General features: G+C 48.0%; 1 protein-coding gene across 1 annotated transcript in view; it reads right to left on the bottom strand.

The window, feature by feature from the left end:
* The window catches only part of LOC119462538 (sodium-coupled monocarboxylate transporter 2-like), a 69,514-nt gene that overhangs the window by 11,556 nt on the left and 34,773 nt on the right, over positions 1-23,185 (bottom strand). Inside the window, exons 5-9 of the mRNA XM_049673029.1 lie at positions 10,011-10,151; positions 8,772-8,901; positions 6,586-6,674; positions 6,024-6,133; positions 5,787-5,854 (exon numbers count right to left, since the gene is read on the bottom strand). Of these exons, the coding sequence (XP_049528986.1) occupies positions 5,787-5,854; positions 6,024-6,133; positions 6,586-6,674; positions 8,772-8,901; positions 10,011-10,151 (538 nt within the window). The remainder of the gene's footprint in view (positions 1-5,786; positions 5,855-6,023; positions 6,134-6,585; positions 6,675-8,771; positions 8,902-10,010; positions 10,152-23,185) is intronic.

Genomic DNA, 23,185 nt, shown 5'->3' on the forward strand with positions numbered 1-23,185 from the left:
AAACCGCAGTCAGTATGTTAAAATAAATGACACTGAATCTGAAGAGTTAGATGTCTACTCCGGTGTTCCAGAAGGGTCTGTGCTCGGTCCAATTCTTTTCCTAATATTTGTTAACGACATTCATTCTCATGTTGAACCTGATTTAACAGTAAGATTATTTGCAGATGACTGCGTCATCTACACAACAGTACGCACGGTTAATGACCAGATACGACTTAATTCCTCGTTAACAAACATTGCCAGATGGTGTCAAGAATGGGGTATGGAAATTAACGTAGCAAAAACTTCATCTATGTGTATAACTCGAAAAAAGGCACTGTTAAAATTTGCGTATCATCTAATGGGCTTACATGTAACAGAAGCCGATACAGTTAAATACTTGGGTGTTACCATCACAAACACATTAAAATGGGATGTTCACATTAAACAGACGTGCACAAAAGCATATAGACAGCTGGGATACCTTCGCAGGAAACTTGCACTGGCACCTTCCAAAGCTAGGCTAGCAAGTTATAAGGCCCTTGTAAGGCCAATCCTTGAATACGGCAGTATTATCTGGAATCCGCACCAAATCTACCTTCTTAATCAACTGGAGGGAATTCAAAATAAAGCTCTTCGGTTTGTGTATCCGCAGTACTCACGTGACGTCAGCATAACCTCACTACGCAACAGGGCAAACATTCAAACTTTGGCGATTCGCCGACGCGTTGCTGCTTTAAAGTTTCTTTACCTACTTTATCATGACAACATTAATATCAGGAAACAAGAGTACCTAAAACCACCATACCAGCGCTCAGCCAGAACAAACCACGACAAGAGTATTAGGCCATTTATCTCCCGCTGTAATACATTCAAGTATTCCTTCTTTCCGTCAGTCATAGAATTATGGAATAAACTGCCACGCGACATTGTGTCCTCAGAATCTATTAATGCTTTTTCTGTCAAGATTGAAAAATTTCTTAATCAACAAGTTGCGCCGTTGTAGAAAAAAAAAAGCGCTGCTCACGGAGTGTATGCTTTTCATCTGTATGCTGATGGCAGTTCTTTTTAGTGTATGCTTTTACTGCGTTAGCCGCTTGCAGTCCTTATTCCAAACTTAGTGTCTAATGTGTACCCTTTCCTGTTAGTCTGTACTGCTTAAGCTTTTTTTTTTACTTTTTATGTATTCTTTGCAATCTGTACTTTTTATTTTTTGTTCCCACTCCTGTAAGAGCCTGTCAAGGCTCACAGTATTAATAAATAAATAAATACATCAATGTAGACACGAACAGTGCAAATGGCGGAAGGTCGGATGGCGTCCCCTTGAGCAGTGAGTAGTGTAGGTCCATCAAAGGGAGTGGTAACTTTCCGGCGACGCGAACACAAAGCACGGTGAATAATTGACAAACTAGCACCAGTGCCTATTAATGCTTCCCCGTGTACTCCTTCTACTAAAACAGATAGCATATTAAGCAGATGCGCTGGAGGCAATTCTGTCTTGTCGTGCAATGCAGCTTTTCCTTCAAAAGCTGCATAATTTAGTTTTCCGCGCGACGGTCGGCAAATCGAGAGGCTGATCGAAGTGGCGATGTAGAGCGACGAAAGGGTGACAGCAAGTGGCGTCTGGCAGGACGGTAGCTAGGAGCCGTCTCGGACGTTGCAGGTGGCGATGGAGAGCGGCCGGAACGTGGAGCATATGGACGGCGTTGGAAATTGGCACCAGCCGAAAAGTCGTTCCGTTCGTAGGTGTCAAACCAGCGACGCTCGGCTTGCTGCCACTTGTGACAGAAGCGTGCAATATGGCCACGATATCCACAGATAAAGCCCCTCCATCCACGCGCCACCGTCGCTTTTGCTAAGTAGCACCAACCTTTGATGTGCACCGCTATTCCCCGATCCGTCTCAGTTCCGCTTCCGGGTGTCCGGTTCCGGTTTTGCCATTTCCGGGATTTCCGGTTCCGTAATTCTTGCTTGTTGCACGCTCGCTCCTCTGCACAGCAGGGACGTCGCTTCCGCTTAAAACCAGAAGCTGGACTGCGTAAGTTCCGTTTGACGCCGGGACCTGAGGGGTTGAGCGAGGGAGGAGTGAGAGAGAGGCGCCGAGGAGGAGGGTATGTTGGCATTACACAACCTGGTCGGCGAAAACAAGTATGGAGGGGCTTTAGTAACAGATAGGTCGGGTCGGACGCCATGGCGGAAAGTAAGGTAGGTTACTTGCGTTGGTAGACATCGAAGCCAAGTGGGCCGGCGTCGGATTTGGGGACATCGATGGAACGATGGCTGGGGTAACTGCGGCTACATGTACGTACGTTGGTGGGGGCCTTGGGGCTAGAGGATCCGTATACTAAGTACCAGCCATGGAGGCTCCTCCTTGACAACGTCACGCAAGAAGGTACTGGGGGCGTGGGAAGGAGTGGGACCTGCCGAGAAGCCGAGACTGCAGCTCTTTCACTTTATTTCCTTAAAGACCCCTCTTCGGGGTATTTAAGTGACGTCGTAGGAACCCAAGTGATTTGTTAGTTGAAGAGATAACGTTGGTCACATGCAGATCACTTGAGACGGTAGAACCCAGGTACTTATAATTGTTTACACACTCAATTTGTTCGTTAGTGATGTCGTATTGAAATACCAAGGGGTTAGAACGGCGAGAGAACGACATTGCTTTACATTTGGTAAGGTTTAGGACCATTAACCAACGTTGACACCAAATTTGAATGTTGTTTACGTCTTGCTGAAGCGCGATTTGATCATTGTTATTAGTAACTGAGCGGTAAATGACACAAACATCAGCGTACATGCAGATTTTGCACGACACGTGTGATGGTAGATCATTACACGTGCTCTTTTCGTATGACTGTGCGGGCCATTGCAAGCAACGAGGGATCGGCGGTGTGGTTGTTGTCAGTGGTGTCCGGCGGCAATCGGACAGATTCGAGTTCGTCAAGGCGCCGGCAGGTAGCTACAATATAGGTGACGGTAGCCGGGTCCTTGATGACCAACGCATCGAACGCAATAGTCCCAATGCCTTTGAGTATGTGGCGTACTCTGTCTGATTCTGTCATGGAAGTTTTGACGCGTCGACAAAGAGCGACATCTTCTATATACGAGGCATAGGACTCGCTGAGTTGTTGCTTGCGAATGTCGAGTGTCTTCGTTACGAGGGCGGAACTAGCCACCGCAGTACCAAAAACATGTCAGATCTGCTGTTTGAAAGTACTCCAGGCGAGGAAGTCGATCTCGTGGTTGAAAAACCAAGTATGCGCTACGCCCGTGAGATAGAAGGAGACGAGGCGTAGCTTGAACACCTTGTCCCAATGGTTAGCGGAACTCACCCGGTCGTAGTTGTCAAGCCAATCCTCCACATCTTCACCGCGAAGGCCAGCGAACAGATGGGGATCGCGCTGAGGCTCACTACGATCCAAGATGGAGAGGCTGCGGCAGGCGGGGCCGAGATTGTAGGTGTGCCTAGAAGTGCCAGATGGCTCATCCTGCGGCATGCTGGCGCACAGCTGGCACAAACGGTGACCTGAGCGAAACTCCATGAGGTAGAACGGGCGAGAAGAGGACGCGGGACCAAGGAGCAACCTCCACCACGTGTTACGTAGCAGTTAAGATGACCTTTATTACGCCCTGAACAGGTGGCGGATTGATGACACTCAAGGCACAGATTAATCTCAAGATGAGTCGCCACAAGCGATGAAGATGAACAAGCCGATGTGATGATGATCATGTGCAGCCGATGAAGTGCCTAAGAATTATCACAATATTATTTTATTTTTATTTTTTATTTTATGTAATACATACTGCGGACACGAAGTCCATGCAGGCTGGATAAAATACAATATTAGGTCACAAGAAGTAAGACAATGTTAATAAAACAAAATGCTGCAACAATACGGCAATAATGCTGATACGAAAAGTAAACAATCGTGATACAAGTTTTATAAAGTCAAGTCATTCCAGTAATTAATGGTGCGTGGAAAGAAAGAGTATTTAAATAGGTTGGTTCGGGCTAAATAGGGGGTTAGAGCATTTTGGTGATGTTGGCGATTAGGTCTGGTTACTAGCGGACTTGCAATGCCGGGTCGAGTGCCAATTTGTTATTAACTAACTGAGAAAGAAAGTCAAGCCGTAATTTTTTTCGACGCGATTCAAGTGTAGGAATATTATTAGACCCCATTAGTTCAGTTGGCGAGTCGAATGCCGAAAATTTGTTCTAAACAAAGCGGATAGCCTGCTTTTGAATTCGTTCAAGTTTCTTTATGTTACATTCAGTGTCGAGATCTCAGATAATACAGGCGTACTCGAGCTTCGGTCGAATTAAGTAGTAATAAGCGAGCAGTTTAACTGAGGATGGGGCGTGTTTAAGCTTGTATTTGAGAAAGCACAGTTTACAGAAAGCAGAGAAAGATATATTTTGCGCGTGAAGGGTCCAGGACAGGTTGATGCAAAGGGTGACACCTAAATATTTATAGTTAGTAACTTGTTTAAGTGCAGAGGAGCCTAGCGTATAACTATAAGAAAGAGATGTTTTCTCGCGGGAAATGGGAAGAAAAACACTTTTTTCAACATTCAACATTTGTATATATATAAACAGGCATTTTGAATCGAAAGCTACCGTGAAATAATGCCGATGAGTGATTACAATAGCCGCACTCTTTGCCCTACCTACGTTGCTCTAGGCATATAGACTGAGGTAGAGGAAGAACACTAGATCGAAAATTCAGAATGTATTTGTAATTATATGCAATAAATAGAGGAATAACCAGAAAGTGAAATCACGAAAGGTAAATTACTCATGACCACCTATACCGTCATTTATTGCGTGATACCTCGGTAAACTAGGATTCCACAAAATTATGGATTCCACAAAATAATTCTTTGTATTTTTTTTTCATTGCGATCACGCGAATTGTGCCAACTCACCCAAGTTAAACATTAGCTCAGTTAAGTCTATATGTTGCTCACCCATACTTTTACGTCATTCTTCAGTGCACATATTTTGTACAGGAGAAGAGTGTTGACAGTATACGGATTTGTTTTGCTTGCGTAGGATACAGCCGGATAAGGCGTAATGTCCACACGGCCTCTCTTCGGTAGTTGATAATACAGTTGAGCACAGGCTCGTCCGGTATTATATAAGAACTACGAGGCCGTAGCAGTGGTGTTGTCGTACCTTGGAATGCACGAAGGGAAAAATCACTGCCAGTATCAGTAGGCCGACAAATGGGCCGGTCGCTGCGCAGTACGCCATCAGTATGCCCTGCAATGAGAGAGCATGGCTAGCAAACCTCATAAAAAAAGAAGCATCGCATGCATGACGCCATGTCCGAAGACATGCCGTCATTTCATCTAACGTAATACAACCTAAATCATCGAACAATTAAACATACAAGGTCAAAATTAGCCCCACAATACGCCATTGCACCAAAGGAGTCATGTGGTTCTAGAAAATGGCGAAATGGCAACGTACAATGACTATAAACATACACCACCAAAGTGATCACCCGCTCTGAAAATATACGCTGCTGCTGCTGATGATGATGATGATGGGTTCAGCTATTTAAATGTTAACTTCCAAATAATGAAAGTAGTTGGAATAGCTTAGAATAAACAAAAAGTAAGACATATACCGACATTATTTTCATAACTTGAATGGTATACTTAGACGAAGAATATAAACACGGTACAGCTTGTGCTATAATGCTGAACTTCTGTTGAACATGAACTGTTATTCTTGGACATTAAGACACTAAAATAAATCTTACATAAACATTCAACATTGCATAGAAAAATAATCTGCTCACTCTTGTGACGGACCCCATGTAGAAACACGCGCAACTGTAAGCCGTCATGAAACCACCAAGCAGGAATGCTTCAATAAAAAAAAAGTGAGAGACACATTAGGCAAGTACAATAAAGTAAATTGAACAATGCAACTAACACGCAGATTACAGAAAGAAAACGTGCGTGTTGGCTTTGATAATAATCACAACACAATTTTCTGTGGTTTGACAAGAAAGCTTTTGCTCACACGAACACACCTAGGCCACGTGTGATCCAATGGACATGAGAATCGAGGCTTTTGAAGCGCTGAGAGAGTACATCCACGTAGAGAACAGCGGCTTGCGAGTTGATGATCGATGATATTGTACTGGAATAAAATCCTGAGTTGAAAAATCATCTACCTAAGACGCACACAGAGAACACAGCAAAAGACGTAAACACACCACGATAGCGACCGGCTCTGTGCTGCCGTTGCGTGTTTGCGCTGTACAGTTATAACAGCGTAGTAGCAACGCACGCAGCCCTCCCCTACTGACAATTGACCACTGCACATCAGATCAGACAAAAAGAAAGACGCCGCCGTCAATGTGTCTTTTGTTTTGTGTGTGTCCTCTGAGAGGCAAATATGTCTTTCAGCAAATAAAAACAAAGCCAAAAAGCAGTTGTGAAGCTGAACGAACTTTTGCGTAGTGCGCACTTGCATGTGTTGGTACTGTGCTCCTCGATCCCATTCTATATAGCATGATTATTAGACCAGTTACTGGAATGAATAATGCATTGTAAAGTGGAAAATAAGTACATAATGTTGTAAGCTATTACCTTGTCGCAGAGCTTACAATGGCCACCAGGAAGAGTGCTGTAAATCCCGGAAACTGCGCAAAGTGGTTTTTTACATAGAACGGTAGTATCTGAAAAAATAAAATTGAAAAACAAAATAATTAGTTGTGCGCGAATATCCGAAACATCGAATATGGATTGAGTAGTATTTCCTCTTTCATTTGCATTTGATTCAGGAATTCACTATTCGGAGCTGTTGACTATTCGTTTGCTTTAAAATATGAAGGATAGCAAGAATTTTTGGAGCTTAGTGGGACGAAGATTGATGCAAGTTCGTAATATGTGCGCCGCATGCGATTGTTGGGAATACCGAACAGTTACTGAGCGAAAGCACGGTTCACATACCTTATGCTGAATACTATTTGTTCAGTCAATTAAAAGGCATATCTTTTAGGCAGCGTGGGTTGTCTAGGTTTAAGGAAAGCAAAGTATTGTTTGATCAGTCTCACACGCATGTTGTAACACGCGTATATCCTTCAACCAACGCAGCCCTGTACGCGAATATGGTGACGTGTTGCTGTGTTGTTTTGTTACTGTAATTCTCACTGCGCATAATACAAGCGAAATCAGTTTTTTTAAATAATTTACCAGCTCTTCAGTTATCCGGATGTCTAGCTGTTTATGACACTACGTGGACGCACCAAATAATAGAAATTAGGCATTTTTACTAGAAGAATCGATCATACGAAAACTGAGTAGTTTACCTAAATAATAATTCAAATGAGAAAATATCGAGCATTCGATTCTACATTGTAGTGAAACGTTTCTAAAGTAATTGTTGTTCATTCGATTTGGAACTTTGAATATTCCAACACTCCCAAATTATAAAATTTGGGGAGTGTGGGGAGGTCGTATGTTAGTCCACCGGCACCATGATTGACATCTCCAACGGCTAAGAGCTTGTTGAGCCTTCCTGGCGCTGAATAATGCGACGTTTCACGTTCGGCAATTGCCACACGAATCGGTAATCAATACAAGTGGTAGGAACAATTCGTAAGCACTTTTGAATAGTGAATTTTGTTTGAATAAATTAAACAGAGGAGGAGCGCATATGCTGGTAGATGGAGTTAAGTGGTAACTGTGTAATGCACAGTGTAACACAGCGGTAACTGTGTGTAGCAATGCGTAACAGGTAATTTCCCCTTTTGCTTTCCCTGGCTTCATTGTTTGTTTCATGTCGCTACATATGAAAAAATTAGCTCCTGATTTCCCCTATTATTTTTGCTCTAATGATAGGGCATCAAGACGATGAAAAAAAAAGAGATGTGGCAGTTTCACCCGAAAGGCGAAGCATCAATTGCGATAGCAAATTGGTAGAGAGCTATACGGAGTGAGGATAGTAGTATTATACTTGCAGCAGCACCAGCAACGCGCAGAGCTGTTGTCGACGCCGTCGGCGTTTTGCCCGCGTTCGCACCGGACGCGCGCGGCGTTGGTGACTGTTGCCGGTGCCTCTGGGGGCGGCTCGGAGGTTTTCGACGAGATCTCAGAAGGGGACACTCGTCGAGCAGCGTCTGAAGTCTTTACCACCTTGTCGCCTCGCAACTTTTTTATATAAATACGCATTTTGTGCAGCAGCTAAACGTCGCCTCCCACCTCATCCCCCCACAGCCTTTCGCGCGACGGAAGAACTCGCGTTTGCTCTCCGCCGTTCCTTCGCTCCCCGTGAAAGCGCGCGTCCCTCGCGCACATACAGCATACGGCGCGCGGCGACGATTTCATCGCCGTTGGACTCTATGCGGAACCTCACGGCAACGGCGATGGCAGAAATCCGCTTGGAGTGTCCGTATAATTGCGCTCGCAATAAAAAAAAACCTAGCACTTGTGCTGGCCTGTTGTCATGCAACCGTCTTAGCACTGTGCACCTCGTCTTCTCTGTGTAACAAGCACGCGAGAGAAGCAATCAGCCAATCAGGAGAGGACTATGCAGTCCACTCTTTCACAGAATCATCGCCCAAAGTTAACCGGCACGTATGGCTCTACGCCGTAGAACGACGTGAAATCTGAGCCGGCGGATGCTTTCTTAGCTCACCGTTACGATACCTTATGGAGGTGCACCACGTGCGGAATGTTTACTGCATTGCAATCCACATACTTTGTCGCAAGAATGTTACAGGCATATAGCAGGTGGCGTTAGCGTTAAAGAGAAAAAAAAGAATACTACTCACCTGATCATGAGTTTTAATAGCGCCAGCAAGCTCCGGATCACAACCCCGATACCAGAATATCAGTGCAATTGTCATGGCTAGGTTGATGAAGTCAACGGCGACGTTTAGTAGAGAACCTGCAATTACTGTCCTGTACGGATGGAACTGAATATGTATTACATGTGTACCACGACGAGGTCAAAAAGGCGGATGTCTTCCAATACATTTACATCTGGGAGGACTCTAATGCTTTTCAGATTGCATCGGCATCATTATGCGAGGGTACGGCACATGTACCGTACTGAGATTTATGGGGAACTCGAATTGCATACAATGATCTAACTGAATACTGCCTCACTATGGCGTCTATCGCAGCAAATGTGCTAATTAAAAAAACTTAATCGTTGATTATAAGGTCATTTCTGGAAATGTGTTCGAAATTCTATAAACATTGCAAATAGGTAACCTTCAGGCGACGTCACTAGGACTGCCTTTATAACAAAGGCACACGCTTCTAACATGAAAAAAAAAATACTCGGGGTCGTAATTGTCACCTAGTGAGAAGCTAGGAAAGTTGCTGTCGCGCTGTATACATCAGCGTTTCGTCCTCATTTGAAGTAAATGGCCAAAAATCTTTGATCTGGACGTCATTTTTTTATAACCAAAATCTGAAAATGCTTATGCAGCGATTTAAAAGAAAGCAAATGCGAAGACTACTGCTATGTGCTCTGCAAAATTACGAAAGCCTTTTGTTTGTTGTGTTGTTGGCGCTCTTCTGTCAGATGCCACTCTCTTGCGGAACAGTTAACATGCCTAAAGGCTACTGCATAAATTAGCGTCTACAACCATCCATATCTGAGCACATTGCAACGCGCGTGGTTCCAAGCCTTACTTCAATCAATGCGAATTTGTCATCAAGCCCAGCGACAAAACAATGCATGAACTGGTAGAAGCTTTTCATATGCAAAGGCAACGCTATAATTGCGTTTGCAAACCTCTTATCTTATTGGTTAAATGTGAGGTGGAGTTGCTTGCTGTATATTTCAGGATAACATGTAATGGCACTGGTGCACATGTGGTGTTTTCCTTGTTACGTCTTGCTCCTAATAAACTCAAGTTGTTAGACCGCGCTCGTCCATTCTCCTCTCCGTGTTGCCGTCGTCTTCCGCGCTAATTGAAAGTATGCAGTCATTCTAACTAGCCCAACAATCAACCTTGTTTCAACAAACCCGTAGCATGTGTTTATCGATGACAGCATACCTTTGTGCGCTGCGAAGAGATCGGGTTGCCATACACCGCTGTACCACTGCTTGGTCCAGACCCAACCGGTACATAGTAGCAGTCGTCGCTGCTACTAGAGGTGCCCACACGTTCTCGTCTTGCGTGAGGTCCAATGCAAAGCTAGCAGTGAGAAACAAGGACGGAATGAATTTCAGAGCTTTCAATGTAGGATAATCTCTTGTCGACAATGGAGTTTTATAACGTGACTGTATTTGTTATCTAAGTGTGTTCGTTACTACATCTTGTATCTGTGCCTGAAATATAATTTTTTATGTACCGTGTGTCCCAGCTAACGTTAGCGAAGTTGTTAAATAAAAAAGACGAAAAAAAAACAACCACTCTGCAAAATACCATTTAGACATACTGTGCTTGGTTGTCGGACCTATGACAACCCAATACAGTACATATTATAATTGTATATTGCACTGCGTTCGTTATTTTTTTTTTTGCTGGACAGCTTGGCTAACTTTAGCTGTCACCCCCTATATATCATTTATACATGCATATGCATCTACATAAGACTTAAGTAAACAGGACCTATGACCTCACATGGGACATAGGAGCTCACACGTATTCCTTATCTTGGTTTATTCTAAGCGACAATATTATAATATTTTGATGGTCACGCCGACTTGCTTAGTCATTTCGCACAGTACCTCAGTGGTATACGTAACAGCCGTAGGAGAGAAATGCTTCTGCGGAGAAATTCTTAGAGAAATGAAAACGAGAAATCAGGAATAGCGAATATTCATACAGGACCACCTAATGGCGCTGTTTCTTTCTCTTTTACTTAAGTAAGTGACAATAAGTAAGTGATAGTAAGCGACATTAAGTAAGTGAGATTTAAAAAACAACGTCTGTACTTAAGCGTTTACAATTTCCAGAAAGAAGCAGATAGATCATCTTCCTTGGTATTTTTCCGTATAGTATCATGACTGAGGTAGGCCACCAAAGGAGGGAGAATTCTTAACTTAGTGGGGTGGCTAATGGGGCTGGTTGGTGATATTTATTATAACGAATGCACACCGCGAAGGTTGAACGTGGACGTAGACTATTCGTCTTATCTACGGGCCAGCTTCACCTTCGCGCTGTACACTCACGATTCAGTCAGTGCTTCACTCAGAATTCTTTTGCTGCGCTCAAGCACACCATGTTAACGTGACAACTTGCGGTAAACAACAACTACGACGATGACAAAAACGTATTTGATAAAATTGAATACGGGCTAATATTAGCATAAAAATCTCAACTAATTCTGACGGCAGCATGCTCATCCTCCGGTCGGCTATTTCTTATTGCAAGTTCTGCCCTAATGCTTTTACTTTTGAAGCGGGTAGTTGATCTTGGTTAATTGTGTAGTTGAGCAGAATACAAAAAGTAGTGCGACTTGCTCCATGCAATAGCCAACCACATTCAATTACACGCGCCCTCTTAAAGTGCTTCGGTATATTGATACACCTTGGCTAAAGCTAGTTGTCGCTTATATATGCTGTGAGCATGGGTCGCGTTTATTTGCAGCGTCGGAGATGATAGCTCAAGGTAAGGCAACCTACGGAGACGCTAGCAGTACAGTCTAACTTCGTCCTCGTCTACCTTGCGTTAGCACGTTTCATTTCCCCCCATACGATGCCCACTGGTCGGCTCAATCAGTGGTTAGCTAGTGGTAAGGCTTGAGGCCCGCGACGTGAGTAAACTGCATCGCGCTCGAGCGGCTGACCGGTACTTGTGAGACGAGAGATGATATACGTAACGTCGCTTAGGCGGCCAAGAATTATGAACGGACCGGAGTTGCGGGCCTAGAACTTCTGGCACAAACCGAGCATGCAGAGCGGCGTCCACAACCACCCAAGGGGACCTTCAATGTAAGCAACGTGTTGATGGCGGTTTCGCAGTGCGTCTTTAACACTAATCGAATGTCAGAGTGCGTAGGCGGGTGATACGACGGGAGTCTTCTGCATGGCATAGTGACTCGGCAAGCGAGGTATCCACGTCCAATGTAAAAGCAAGAATAATGTAGAAATAGCTGCGAGGCGACCGAGCGTAGAAAAATAAACATGAAACCCGTTGGTGCTGAACGCGTAAGTGCTACAACAACATAGATGGATAGCATGTTTGGGAGAGTCTTGTTCGCGCGTTCGACGAGGCCATTGTTCTGTGGGTGATATGGAGTGGTATCGCAAAATTGGCAGGCAGACATGCGCAAGATTTCCTCGACGACGTCAGCGACGAATTGACGTCCCCGCTGAAGATGACGCATGGAGTACCATATGGCACATAATTACAAAGCGAAGCATGAACTATATGAAACGTGCAAGGACGTTGCAGCAGGTATTATGGCAGTTTCTGCGTAGCCCGTCAGATGACTATCCATCGGCTGGTACATACGACTCTATGTCGGCTGGCGTTGTCTGATTGTGGAAATTGCCCTAAAAGGTAGACGCCAACATTCTGAAAAGGAGAATGAGGAAGCGGCACAGGATGAAGAAGTCCTCGTGGTATAGTCATAGGGCGCTCATGACATTGGCAATGCTCGCAAACTTCGACGAATTGTAACGGAATAAAGGAGACAAAGACAGCACCCGTTCCTGGGCCCGTTCCTGGGCCCTCTTCTTCATCGTCTTCTCTTCCCCGTCCGCGTCCGCAGTCCGAGCACCCGAGCCTAAATCCATCTTTTTCTTCATTACAATCGGCCACTCTGCGGAAGATAGCTCAGGTGGTTGTGAGGGCACGCTGATGATGGAAAAGCAGGGAAAGCCGCCCTGTGCGCAACCAGCATCTCTGGGGGTCGGAACTGAGTGTTGCGATCTGGTCGCAGGTCACGTAGACTACTATCCCGTCGCAATTGGGCACGTAGGGCAGGAGATCGTGCACAATGAGCAGCCGCTCTGCTCAGCCGTCGCGTGCTTCTTCGCAACTTTGACCCAAAATGATCGAGGCTCATCGTTGCGCTCGAATAGGCCACGCTTGACGAACAACTACGAGCATTGCGCGACTGGCCTTTTGTGCGTCTCTCAGTGTCTTGCGCGTCTTTGGCATGCAGGCAGGTCTTTGATGATAATGACCTACTGGCCTCCTTCTGTGCGCTGTTAACAGCCGCGAATTCGGCCAATGACTGCGACGACATGCAACGATGTGGCTCCGACGAGTCAGGAAGCATGTCCCTGCTACGGAATCTTCCTCGTCATCTTCTCTTCCCTGTCCGCGTCCGCAGTCCGAGCGCGCGAGCCTCGGTGCGTCTTTCCTTTCATTACAGTATATTTTCGTAGGGTGTTGCATCTTCGGGCCAGTAGAACCTTTTCTGTATACGGTGGAACGTGCTGGAGAAGCAGATGTGGCCACAGGTGGCGTCGTCGTGCGTTACACGAATGACGTGGGATCGTAAGGTTTGTTGCGTCTTTCGTGTCACACATAACGACGCAACTTATGGCCATATCGTCTTCGCCAGCATGTTTCACCGCATACAGGAATTATTCTGCCAGCCAAGGAGCCATTCTGCTTCTCGTCGTTCCAGAGACCTTACGATCCCACGTATTTCGTGTCACCGCATGACGAGGGAACCTGTGGCAACATCGGCTTCGCTAGCAAGTTGCACCGCCTACAGCAAAGGTTCTACTGGCCCGAAGATGCAACACGATACGGAAATAAACGTTTAAGGTTGCAAGCAATGCCAACGTCATAAGCGTCCTATGACTATGCGCCAGGACTTCTTCGTCCTGTGCCGCTTCCTCATTCTCATTTTCAGAATGTTGGCGTTGAGCTTCAAGGTCAATTTCCACAATCAGACAACGCCAACCGATGTATTATCACGTAGTAGTGACAGTGAAGAAAACAGTCGTAAAACTGTGTATGACGAAACTGATTGTTTATTAGGTGAACATGTGCCCACAAAAGCAAGCTACACTTAAAACACAACGATAGCGGCGAACACAGTCGGCGATCGTCGGAAATCTGATCAGCGACGAAACGTGTCGACTTTTTTACGTGAGTCATCGAAGGTTCCAGATTAATACCTTGGGCCCACGTGTCTTCCAGAAAGTTCTAGACAATTCGCGTCGCTCATATAATGACATTACATGAGCGTCGGTGACCACAGACGACGCATAGAAGCATCGATAAAGTTCGCGAAGCTTCCGATGCAGGCGCGTCCTGCGCCGAGCGATAACGTTTAACATTTGTTAGCAGGTGGAAAGCGGCCACTGGTGAAAGATAAACATGTATACGTGTCGGTACCCTCCCCTTTTAAAGCATCGTCCCGATGCCACAAACACGAAAGCGAAAACAAAACCGCGCGTACAGAAAAAAAACAATAACAAAGCAACAAAGGACCTAAGTTCGTCAGCGGGCGTAGAAAGGCTTAGACGCACCACGTGGATGACTTCAGCTCGTGCCCGGCGCCGCTGTGATTGCGAAATGCCGTCTGGCACGACCTCATAGTCCAGTGCGCCAATACGTCGGTCCGAAATAGCGACGTAACAAGTTTCTCGCCAAGTCCTCGTCGGCGATTCGGAATCCATACCCAAACATGGTCGCCGGGCTGGTACTCGGCGTAGCATCGTCGAAGATTGTAGTGTCGGCTGTCGGTCCTCTGCTGGTTCTTCATGCGCAGGTGGACGAGCTGTCGGCCTTCTTCGGCACGCTGCAAATAGGTGGCAACGTGGAGATTTTCTTCGTCGGTGACGTCCGGTAGCATGGCGTCAAGTTTCGTTGCCGGGTTCCTTCCGTAGACCAGGTTTAACGGCGCCATGTGCGTCGTTTCTTGCACGGCCGTGTTGTATGTGAAGGTCACGTACGGAAGGATGGCATCCCACGTCTTGTCTTCGACATCGACGTACATTGCCAGCATGTCGGCGATGGTCTTATTTAGGCACTCGGTGAGGCCATTCGTCTACGGGTGGTAGGCGGTGGTCCGGCGATGACTTGTCTGGCTGTATCGCAGGATGGCTAGAGTAAAATCTGCCGTAAAGGCCGTACCTCTGTCTGTGATGAGGACTTCTGGGGCGCCGTGACGCAGGAGGGTGTTCTCAACGAAGAAACGGGAGACCTCGGCGGCACTGCCTTTGGGCAATGCTTTTGTTTCGGCGTAGCGGGTGAGGTAGTCCGTAGCTTCGACGATCCATTTATTCCCGGACGTCGACGTGTCGGAAAAGGTCCCAGTAAGTCCATCGCAATCTGCTGGAACGGTCGGCAAGGTGGCACGATCGGCTGTAGAAGTCCGGCTGGCCTTGTCGGCGGTGTTTTGCATCGCTGACAGTCTCGGCATGTCCTTACGTAATAGGGCGACGTCGGCCGAGAGGCGAGGCCAGTAGTATTTTTCTTGTATCCTCGCGAGCGTGCGGGAGAAACCGAGGTGTCCAGCCGTTGGGTCATCATGGAGATCTTGCAAAACCTCTGGGCGCAATGCTGTGGGTACCACGAGGAGGTAGTTGGCTCGGTCTGGCGAGAAATTATTATTTAGGAGAATGTCGTTTTGCAAGAAAAACGACGCCAGTCCTCGCCAAGACCGCCAACAACGATGGTCTTGCCTACCAGGTAGTCTACAAGGCTGCTTAGTTCTCGGTCGGCTCGTTATTATTCGGCGAATTCGTCGGCACTGATGGGTCCCAATAAAGTGTCGTCATCCTGGTCGTCCTGTGGCGGGGGTTCGACGGGGGCGCGAGACAAGCAGTCGGCGTCGAGTGCTTTCGCCCGGACTTGTAAAGGACGGTGATGTCGAATGCGTGAAGTATCAGACTCCATCGTGGGAGGCGACCGCAAGGATCCTTCAAGTTAGCTAGCCAACACAAGGCGTAGTGATCACTCACAACTTTGAAGGGCTTGCCATAGAGGTAGGGGCGAAACTTTGATGTAGCCGAGATGATGGCCGGGTACTCCATTTTCGTTGTGGAATAATATCCTGCCGCCTTCGATGGCGACCGGCTAGAGTAACTGACAGCCCTTTCTAGTCCTTCAGTCCTCTGCACAAGCACGGCGCCGAGTCCAACGCTGCTTGCATCGGTGTGGACTTCGGTATTGGCGTTTTCGTCGAAATACGTAAGTATTGGCGGCGATTGCAGGCGTCGCTTCAGTTCTTGAAATGTTTCGACTTGCGGCGTCTCCCACTTAAACTCGACGTCGGCCTTCGTGAGGTACGTCAGTGGTGCGGCGATCCGTGAAAAGTCCTTGACGAAGCGCCTGTAATAGGCGCGCAGTCCAAGAAATCTACGCACTGCCTTCTTGTCCGCGGGCGGAGGAAAGTAAGTGATGGCCGCCGTTTTCTGTGGGTCAGGGCACACTCCAGACTTGTTGATGACGTGGCCCAAAAACAAGAGCTCCTCGTATGCCAAGCGGCACTTTTCTGGCTTCAACGTGAGTCCGGAGGTCTTGATTGCTTGAAGAACTGTTTCAAGGCGCCGCAGGTGTTCTTGGAATCTTGAGGCAAACACAACGACGTCGTCCAAAAAGACGAGGCAAGTCTGCCTCTTCAAGCCTGCCTGTACTGTATACATGACGCGTTGGAAGGTCGCAGGTGCCGAGCAAAGACCAAACGGCATGACCTTGAACTCGAACAGCCCGTCTGGGGTTATAAAGACAGTGTTCTCCCGGTCCCTCTCGTCGACTTCGATTTGCCAGTAGCCGGTTTTCAGGTCCATCGACGAAAAATACTTTGCGTTGTAGAGTCGATCCAAAGCGTCGTCAATCCGTGGGAGAGGGTATACGTCCTTCGTGATTTTGTTGAGGTGACGATAATCGACGCTGAATCGTAGGGTTCCATCCTTCTTTTCACTAACACCACGGGCGACGCCCACGGGCTCTTGGACGGCTGGATGATGTCGTCGCGTAGCATTTAGTCGACTTGTTGCCTTATTTCGTCGCGTTCGCGCGCCGAAACTCGGTACGGGCTCTGATGGAGTGGGCGGACATATTCATCTGTTATGATGCCGTGCTTGGCGACAGGGGTTTGTCGAACTTTTGAGAACGACGAGAAGCAGTCCTTGTATTGCAGGAGCAGAGCTTTTAGCTGTTCTTTCTTATGATTGGGAAGGTTCTGATTGACGTCGAAAGTTGTTTCAGGTACTACAGTCGTCGTTCCAGGTGTACTAGAATACGTGAAGGCGAAAGCACTGCTGGCTTGTACTATTTGATCAATGTAGGCGACCATGGTGCCCTTGTTAATGTGCTTGTATTCGCGGCTAATGTTTCTCAGCATCGCTCTAGCTTTCCCTTCACGAAGCCCAGCTATGCCTGTAGCGTCGCAAATTTCACGGTCGAGCAGTAAGTGATGATCGCCCTTGATGACGCCCTCCATGTCTGCAGGCACTTCGGTTCTGACGGAAACCATCATGCTGGAGCGAGGCGGAACGGTGACTTGTTCGTCTACCACATAGAAGGCATGGTTACTGATGTTTGTATCCGGTGGTATCGCGTTGTGCGTTGAAAGCGTTATGGACTTGGGCCTTAAGCCGATGACTGCAGCGTGTTGGTTTAGAAAGTCCATGCCTAGGATGACATCCCTTTAGCAATGGTGTAGGACTACGAAGCTCACCCGGTAAGTGCGGTTGTTAACCGTGACTCGCGCCGTGGAGATTCCAGCCGGCGTTATTAGGTGGCCTCCCGCTGTCCGGATATCGGGTCCCTGCCAGGCCGTTTTCACCTTCTTCAACTTGGCGGCGAACGGGCCACTGAAGACGGAATAGTCGGCTCCAGTGTGGACGAGAGCTGTGACGTTATGACGATCTATTAGCACGTCTAAGTCGGTAGATCGTCGTCTGGCGTAACGGTTAAGTCGTGGCTTCGGATCACGGCTTCGTCGGCTTGCCCCGCAGCTGCTACGTCGCATCGGAAGGTCTTCTTTCGGCGGCGAAGTGTTGTCGTCAAGGCTCTTGCCAGGCAGTGTGCTGACACCTCGTCATGATGATTTGCGAATCTTCTTCGTCGCAAGCGGAAGATCTTCGGAATTGCATCGTGCAGGAACCGCACCTCCATCGGTTGCTGCTTTTAGTTTCCCGGATAGGGGCTCACGGACCGGCCCCGGGCTTTGCCAGTGTATGGTCGGCGCTGCGGCGACAGGTGTAGTCCTGGCGATTGCGAATGTTCCAGATTAATACCTGGTGCCCGCGTGTCTTCCAGAAAGTTCTAGACAATTCACGTCGCTCATACAATCAGATTACATGAGCGTCAGTGACCACAGACGACGCATGGAAGCATCGATAACGTTCGAGAAGCTTCCGATGCAGGCGTGTCTTGCGCCGAGCGATAACGTTTAACATTTGTTAGCCGGTGGAAAGCGGCCACTGGTGAAAGATAAACATGTATACGTGTCAGTATAGTCGCTTGCGCCAACCGATGCGCAGTGATCTGACGCGCTACGCAGAAACTGCCGCAATAACTGCTGCAACGTCCTTGCACGTGTTATAGTTCATACTTCGCTTTGCAATCATGTGCCATGGTACTCCATGCGTAATGTCATGTTGCATCTACGGGCCAGTAGAACCTTTCCTTCATATGGTGGAACGTGCTGGCAAAGCCGATGTGGCCACAGGTTGCGTCATCGTGCGTGACACGAAAGACGTGGTCTGTGGAACGACGAGAAGCACAAGGGCTCCTTGGCCGGAAGAATATTTATTGTAAAACAGATCGTCATGAATAACAAAATAGCTTTGACTTGAAGTTTCAGTAGCGGAAACAAATAAATGTTCTCAGCTGCGGTTGTCGTGCGGTGCTGTCCGGAAAGTAGCAAGGTCAGGAGACAGAGTTAATAGCGGTAAGATACTGATCTAAGTTGTCAATTGTGTGGCAGAGGAAGGTTCGATAGGCAGTCTGCGTCAGCGTGGCGGTTACCGCTCTTGTAGCATACCACAAGGTCAATCTCTTGTAAACGCGAGGCCCATCGCGCTAGGCGAGCAGAGGGATTTCGTAGGCCAACCAATCAGCAAAGAGAGTGGTGGTCGGCAACGACTGCGAAGCAACGGCCGTAGACGTACGGATGAAACTTGTGAACTGTGGAAACGACTGCGAGACACTCTGGTTTTGTTACTGTATACTTGAGCTCTGCCTTGCTCAACCAATTGCTTGCATATGCGACTGCATCTTCAGTATTGTCACAGCGTTGAATGAGCACTGCACGAGACCTACTAGTATCGGTATGGATTTCTGTGGGAGCAGAGGGATCAAAGTGTACACGTACCGACCCAGATGTTAGTACAAACTTCAGCTCTGAAAATGCTGATTCACAATAGAGTGTTCAGAGGAAAGGTATGCCCTTTTCCAGCAAGGCCGTCACTGGATATGGATTGGGAAAGTACGATCAGAGGCCCGCGAAACTTCGCAGCTCCCAGAGAGACTGCGGCTGCTTGCTGTTGTTGATAGCAGCGACTTTCTGCGGATCTGGCCTAAATCCATGCTTCTTCACAAAGTATCCCACAACCATTGTCCTGCGTTCTCCAAAACGACATGTCCAATGTTGCGAGTTCAATGCTGGGATCTCAGACATCTTTAGGCATGTTAGGAGAGCGTCAAGGCGGTGGTTATGTTCATCAGATGTTCGGCCAAAGATCAGGTCCAGGTAACAAAGACATTTCCATTTTAGGGCCCACCAGAACTCTGTGCATATTGTGAGACGTTGGCCGATGCGATGCCTTTATTTCCGAGCAGCCGCCTGAGTCAGAGACGAAACACCGCACGAGACAAAAGATGATGATGAGTCGTATTTACAGATGACGACGACGATATGCACAAAATGCGCGCAAACTAACTTCCCCCCTTCAGGAAAGCGGTCAGCAAGACCGGAAGCTATAAAGGGTAGGTACGGCGAATGTAGGGTTTCAGGCGAGATACGTGAACGATTTTCGTAGTGCGGCGGCGGCGGTCAGTAGCTGAGCTGACAGGAGTGACACGGTAGTTAACGGCCGAAGTTCTTTGCAAAACGGTGTAGGGGCCGAGATATCTGTGGAGAAACTTTTCACAGAGGCCCGGTGCGCGAACAGGTGTCCACAAAAGAACTTCGTTGCCTGGGCGGAACAAAGCAACGCGACGCGTCGCATCATAGGGAATTTTCCCTTTGTCCTGAATGGTAGCGGTGTTGGCGCGGGCAATTTAACGGCAGCGGGCGATGCGAGCAGCAAATTCTTCAGGAGGAGACGCGGATGGAGCAGCAGGTGCTGAAAGGAGCGTAGTGTCCAAGACGAAAGACAGCGCACGACCGTACACAAGGAAGAAGGGACTGTAGTTGGTTGTACGTTGGGTGGCAGTATTGTACGCAAACGTCACGAAAGGTAGAATGGTGTCCCAGTTGGTGTGATCGGGTCGAACATACAGTGACATCATGTCGGACAAAGTTCGATGAAAACGCTCTGTAAGACCATTTGTTTGCGGATGGTACGCTGATGTGGTCTTATGGGTGGTGTCAGAGGCCTGGAAGACTTCACGAAGCACATGCGAAAGGAATGTCTTGCCACGGTCACTCAGGAGGACACGAGGTGCGCCGTGGCGCAAAACGATAGCGTGCACGAAAAATCCGCGCAGTACCAGAGCGAAGAGCAGTTGTCTCAGCGTACCGCGTGAGATGATCCACTCTGCATGGTAACGATCCAGCGGTGACCAGCGGGCGTGAGTGGGAGGGGTCCGTACAAGTCTATGCCCCAATTTCGAAGGGGGTGGACGGGCATGGTAGAGGCTGCAGAGGACCGACTGGGAGGGATGTCGAGCGTTTTCTGTGTTGGCATTACGCGCAGGAGCTAACGTATTTGGCGACAGAGATGGAAAGGCCCGGCCAGAAACAACGCGTTTTGATGCGGTCGTAGGTCTTAAGAAAGCCCTAGTGGCCAGCCGTCGCGTCGTCGTGAAATGCTTCTTATACTTGGAGTCGAAGTGAGCGAGGTATGACTGGTACCCATCGGTTACCGGAAGGATGGTAGATTGATCGAAATAACTCTCCACCTTGAAGCTTAAAACGCGAAAGTTGTCGTCTTAAGCGACTGTTGGGGGTTCGTGCCAAGCCAGTAAGTCGGTCGATCAGCGTTCGGCAGTATGGGTCAGTACGCTGGAGTGAGACGAGGTCGGTAGACGGAAGAAATTCAACTGAGGCAACCAACTGTTCCGGGCTACTGGGCGTGTGCTGAGACGTGTGGCTAGATGGTGACGTGCAGACCGAAGGCGAAGCATGGGCGTTTGGAGACAGCGGGCAGCGTGACAAAGCGTGGGCATCTTGATGTTGTTTGCCGGACCTATACGTGACAGGGAAGTCATATTCCTGCAAGCGCAGTACCCAACGGCCGAGGTGTCCACACAAGTTTTTCAGGGATGACAACCAAGAGAGAGCATGATGGTCGGTCACAATTGTGAAATGGCGGCCGTAGAGATAGGGTCGAAATTTTTGTATTGAACACAATGGCGAGGCATTCCTTTTCTGTAATTGTGTAGTTGCGCTCAGCAGGAGAAATAGATGAAGTCGAGAGTATGACGGAAGCCCGTCTGGTCGGGATGATGCATAGTTAATAGGAAGGGATCGAGACACCGACCAAAAATGGTTGAAATATATTTAAAAATACATTAACGTTTCGGCTCCCCCACGGGAGCCTTGTTCACAATGAAATATGCGGCAGAGCTTGCGCCCTTTTTATGTGCGGCTCAAGACATGACCAAGGCATTTGGCATACATGGACGGCAGATTTCCTTCGTTGCGATTAAGAGTGTGCGCCATGGGCTGCTGAGCGTGCCGTGAATTTGTGCCGTGAATTTGGTCGACCAATCCCGCCGTGACGAGGCTCGCACACGTGTTGTAAACGTCTTGTCAAAGTTGCACGCCCAACCCGCGATGGACACTTTGTCTAAACAGGAACGCGAGGCCGTCAAGAGGCTGCAGGAAAACCAGGATATTGTCGTACTGCCCGCCGACAAGGGGAACGCCACCGTCCTTCTAGACAGGAGCAACTACATCGAAAAAATGCGCTTGCTATTGAGTGATGTTCACACGTACGCCGACGTTGCAAGAGACCCGACACCCAGACTTCAGAGGGACCTACAAAAACTGCTGGCCGACATATTCCGCATGGTTCCGCCGCAACACAAGCAGCTGTACTACAGATTACTCTGCCACAACGGATCAGCTCCAGCTATATATGGCCTGCCGAAGGTACACAAGCCCGATGTTCCCCTGCGCCCCATAGTGGACTTCACACGTTCGCCGCTCCACAAGCTGTCAAATTTTCTTCATAGAGTGATATCGCCACTAGTTGGCAAAAGTGCTACCCATATACGCAACACGTACGACTTCATTGAAAAGGCTAAAGGGACAAGAGTCGACCTCGACGAAGTTTTAGTTTCTTTTGACGTGGTATCGCTGTTTACGAGCGTACCGATAGACATGGCCGTGGATGTTTGTGTTGCCGCCCTTGACAAGGACCCGACGTTGCCTGACAGATCCCCCATCGAGGTTCATGATCTAGCTAGGTTACTAAAGTTTTGCCTTTCAAACACATACTTCACGTTCCAAAAAACATTTTACCGGCAAGTCCACGGAGCGGCAATGGGGGCATCGATTTCGGTCACAGTCGCCAACTTAACAATGGAGGCTATCGAAGCTAGGGCGCTGTCCTCGTTTACACCGACACCGAAGGTCTTCTTCAGGTACGTCGACGACTGTTTCAGTGTTTTGCACCGACAGCACCTTGACCTTTTCACGGCTCACCTGAACAGCATGAACACAGCAATTAAGTTCACCGTAGAAGTGGAATCTGAAGGCCAGCTGCCATTCTTGGACACCCTTGTGCAACGTGAAGGACAAAATTTATTGTTCAAAGTGTTTAGGAAGCAGACTCACACTGGTCGCTACCTCAACTACAAATCGGTGCATCCTGCTTCGCAAAAGAGGTCTGTTGTCGGCTCTCTTCTTCGTCGGGCGAAAAATGTGTGCACTGCAGCGGAAGACTGCATGGCGGACAATGCACTTGTGCGGCGTGAATTGACGGCTTGTGGTTATCCTGAGCACTTCATTGACTCAGTAGGGCGCCAGCTAGCTCGTGCAATACCCAGCCACCCAGGACCCCCTCAAAAACGGGCTGCGATACCTTACGTCCCAGGCGTAAGCGAGACCCTTGCACGAGTTCTGCGCTCATATGACGTGCAGGCTGCGCACGTTCCCTCCCGGAAACTCAGGCACGAGCTCGTGCGCGTAAAAG

Source organism: Dermacentor silvarum, chromosome 8 (genome assembly GCF_013339745.2).
Source record: "Dermacentor silvarum isolate Dsil-2018 chromosome 8, BIME_Dsil_1.4, whole genome shotgun sequence".
In the NCBI taxonomy this organism is placed as follows: domain Eukaryota; kingdom Metazoa; phylum Arthropoda; class Arachnida; order Ixodida; family Ixodidae; genus Dermacentor; species Dermacentor silvarum.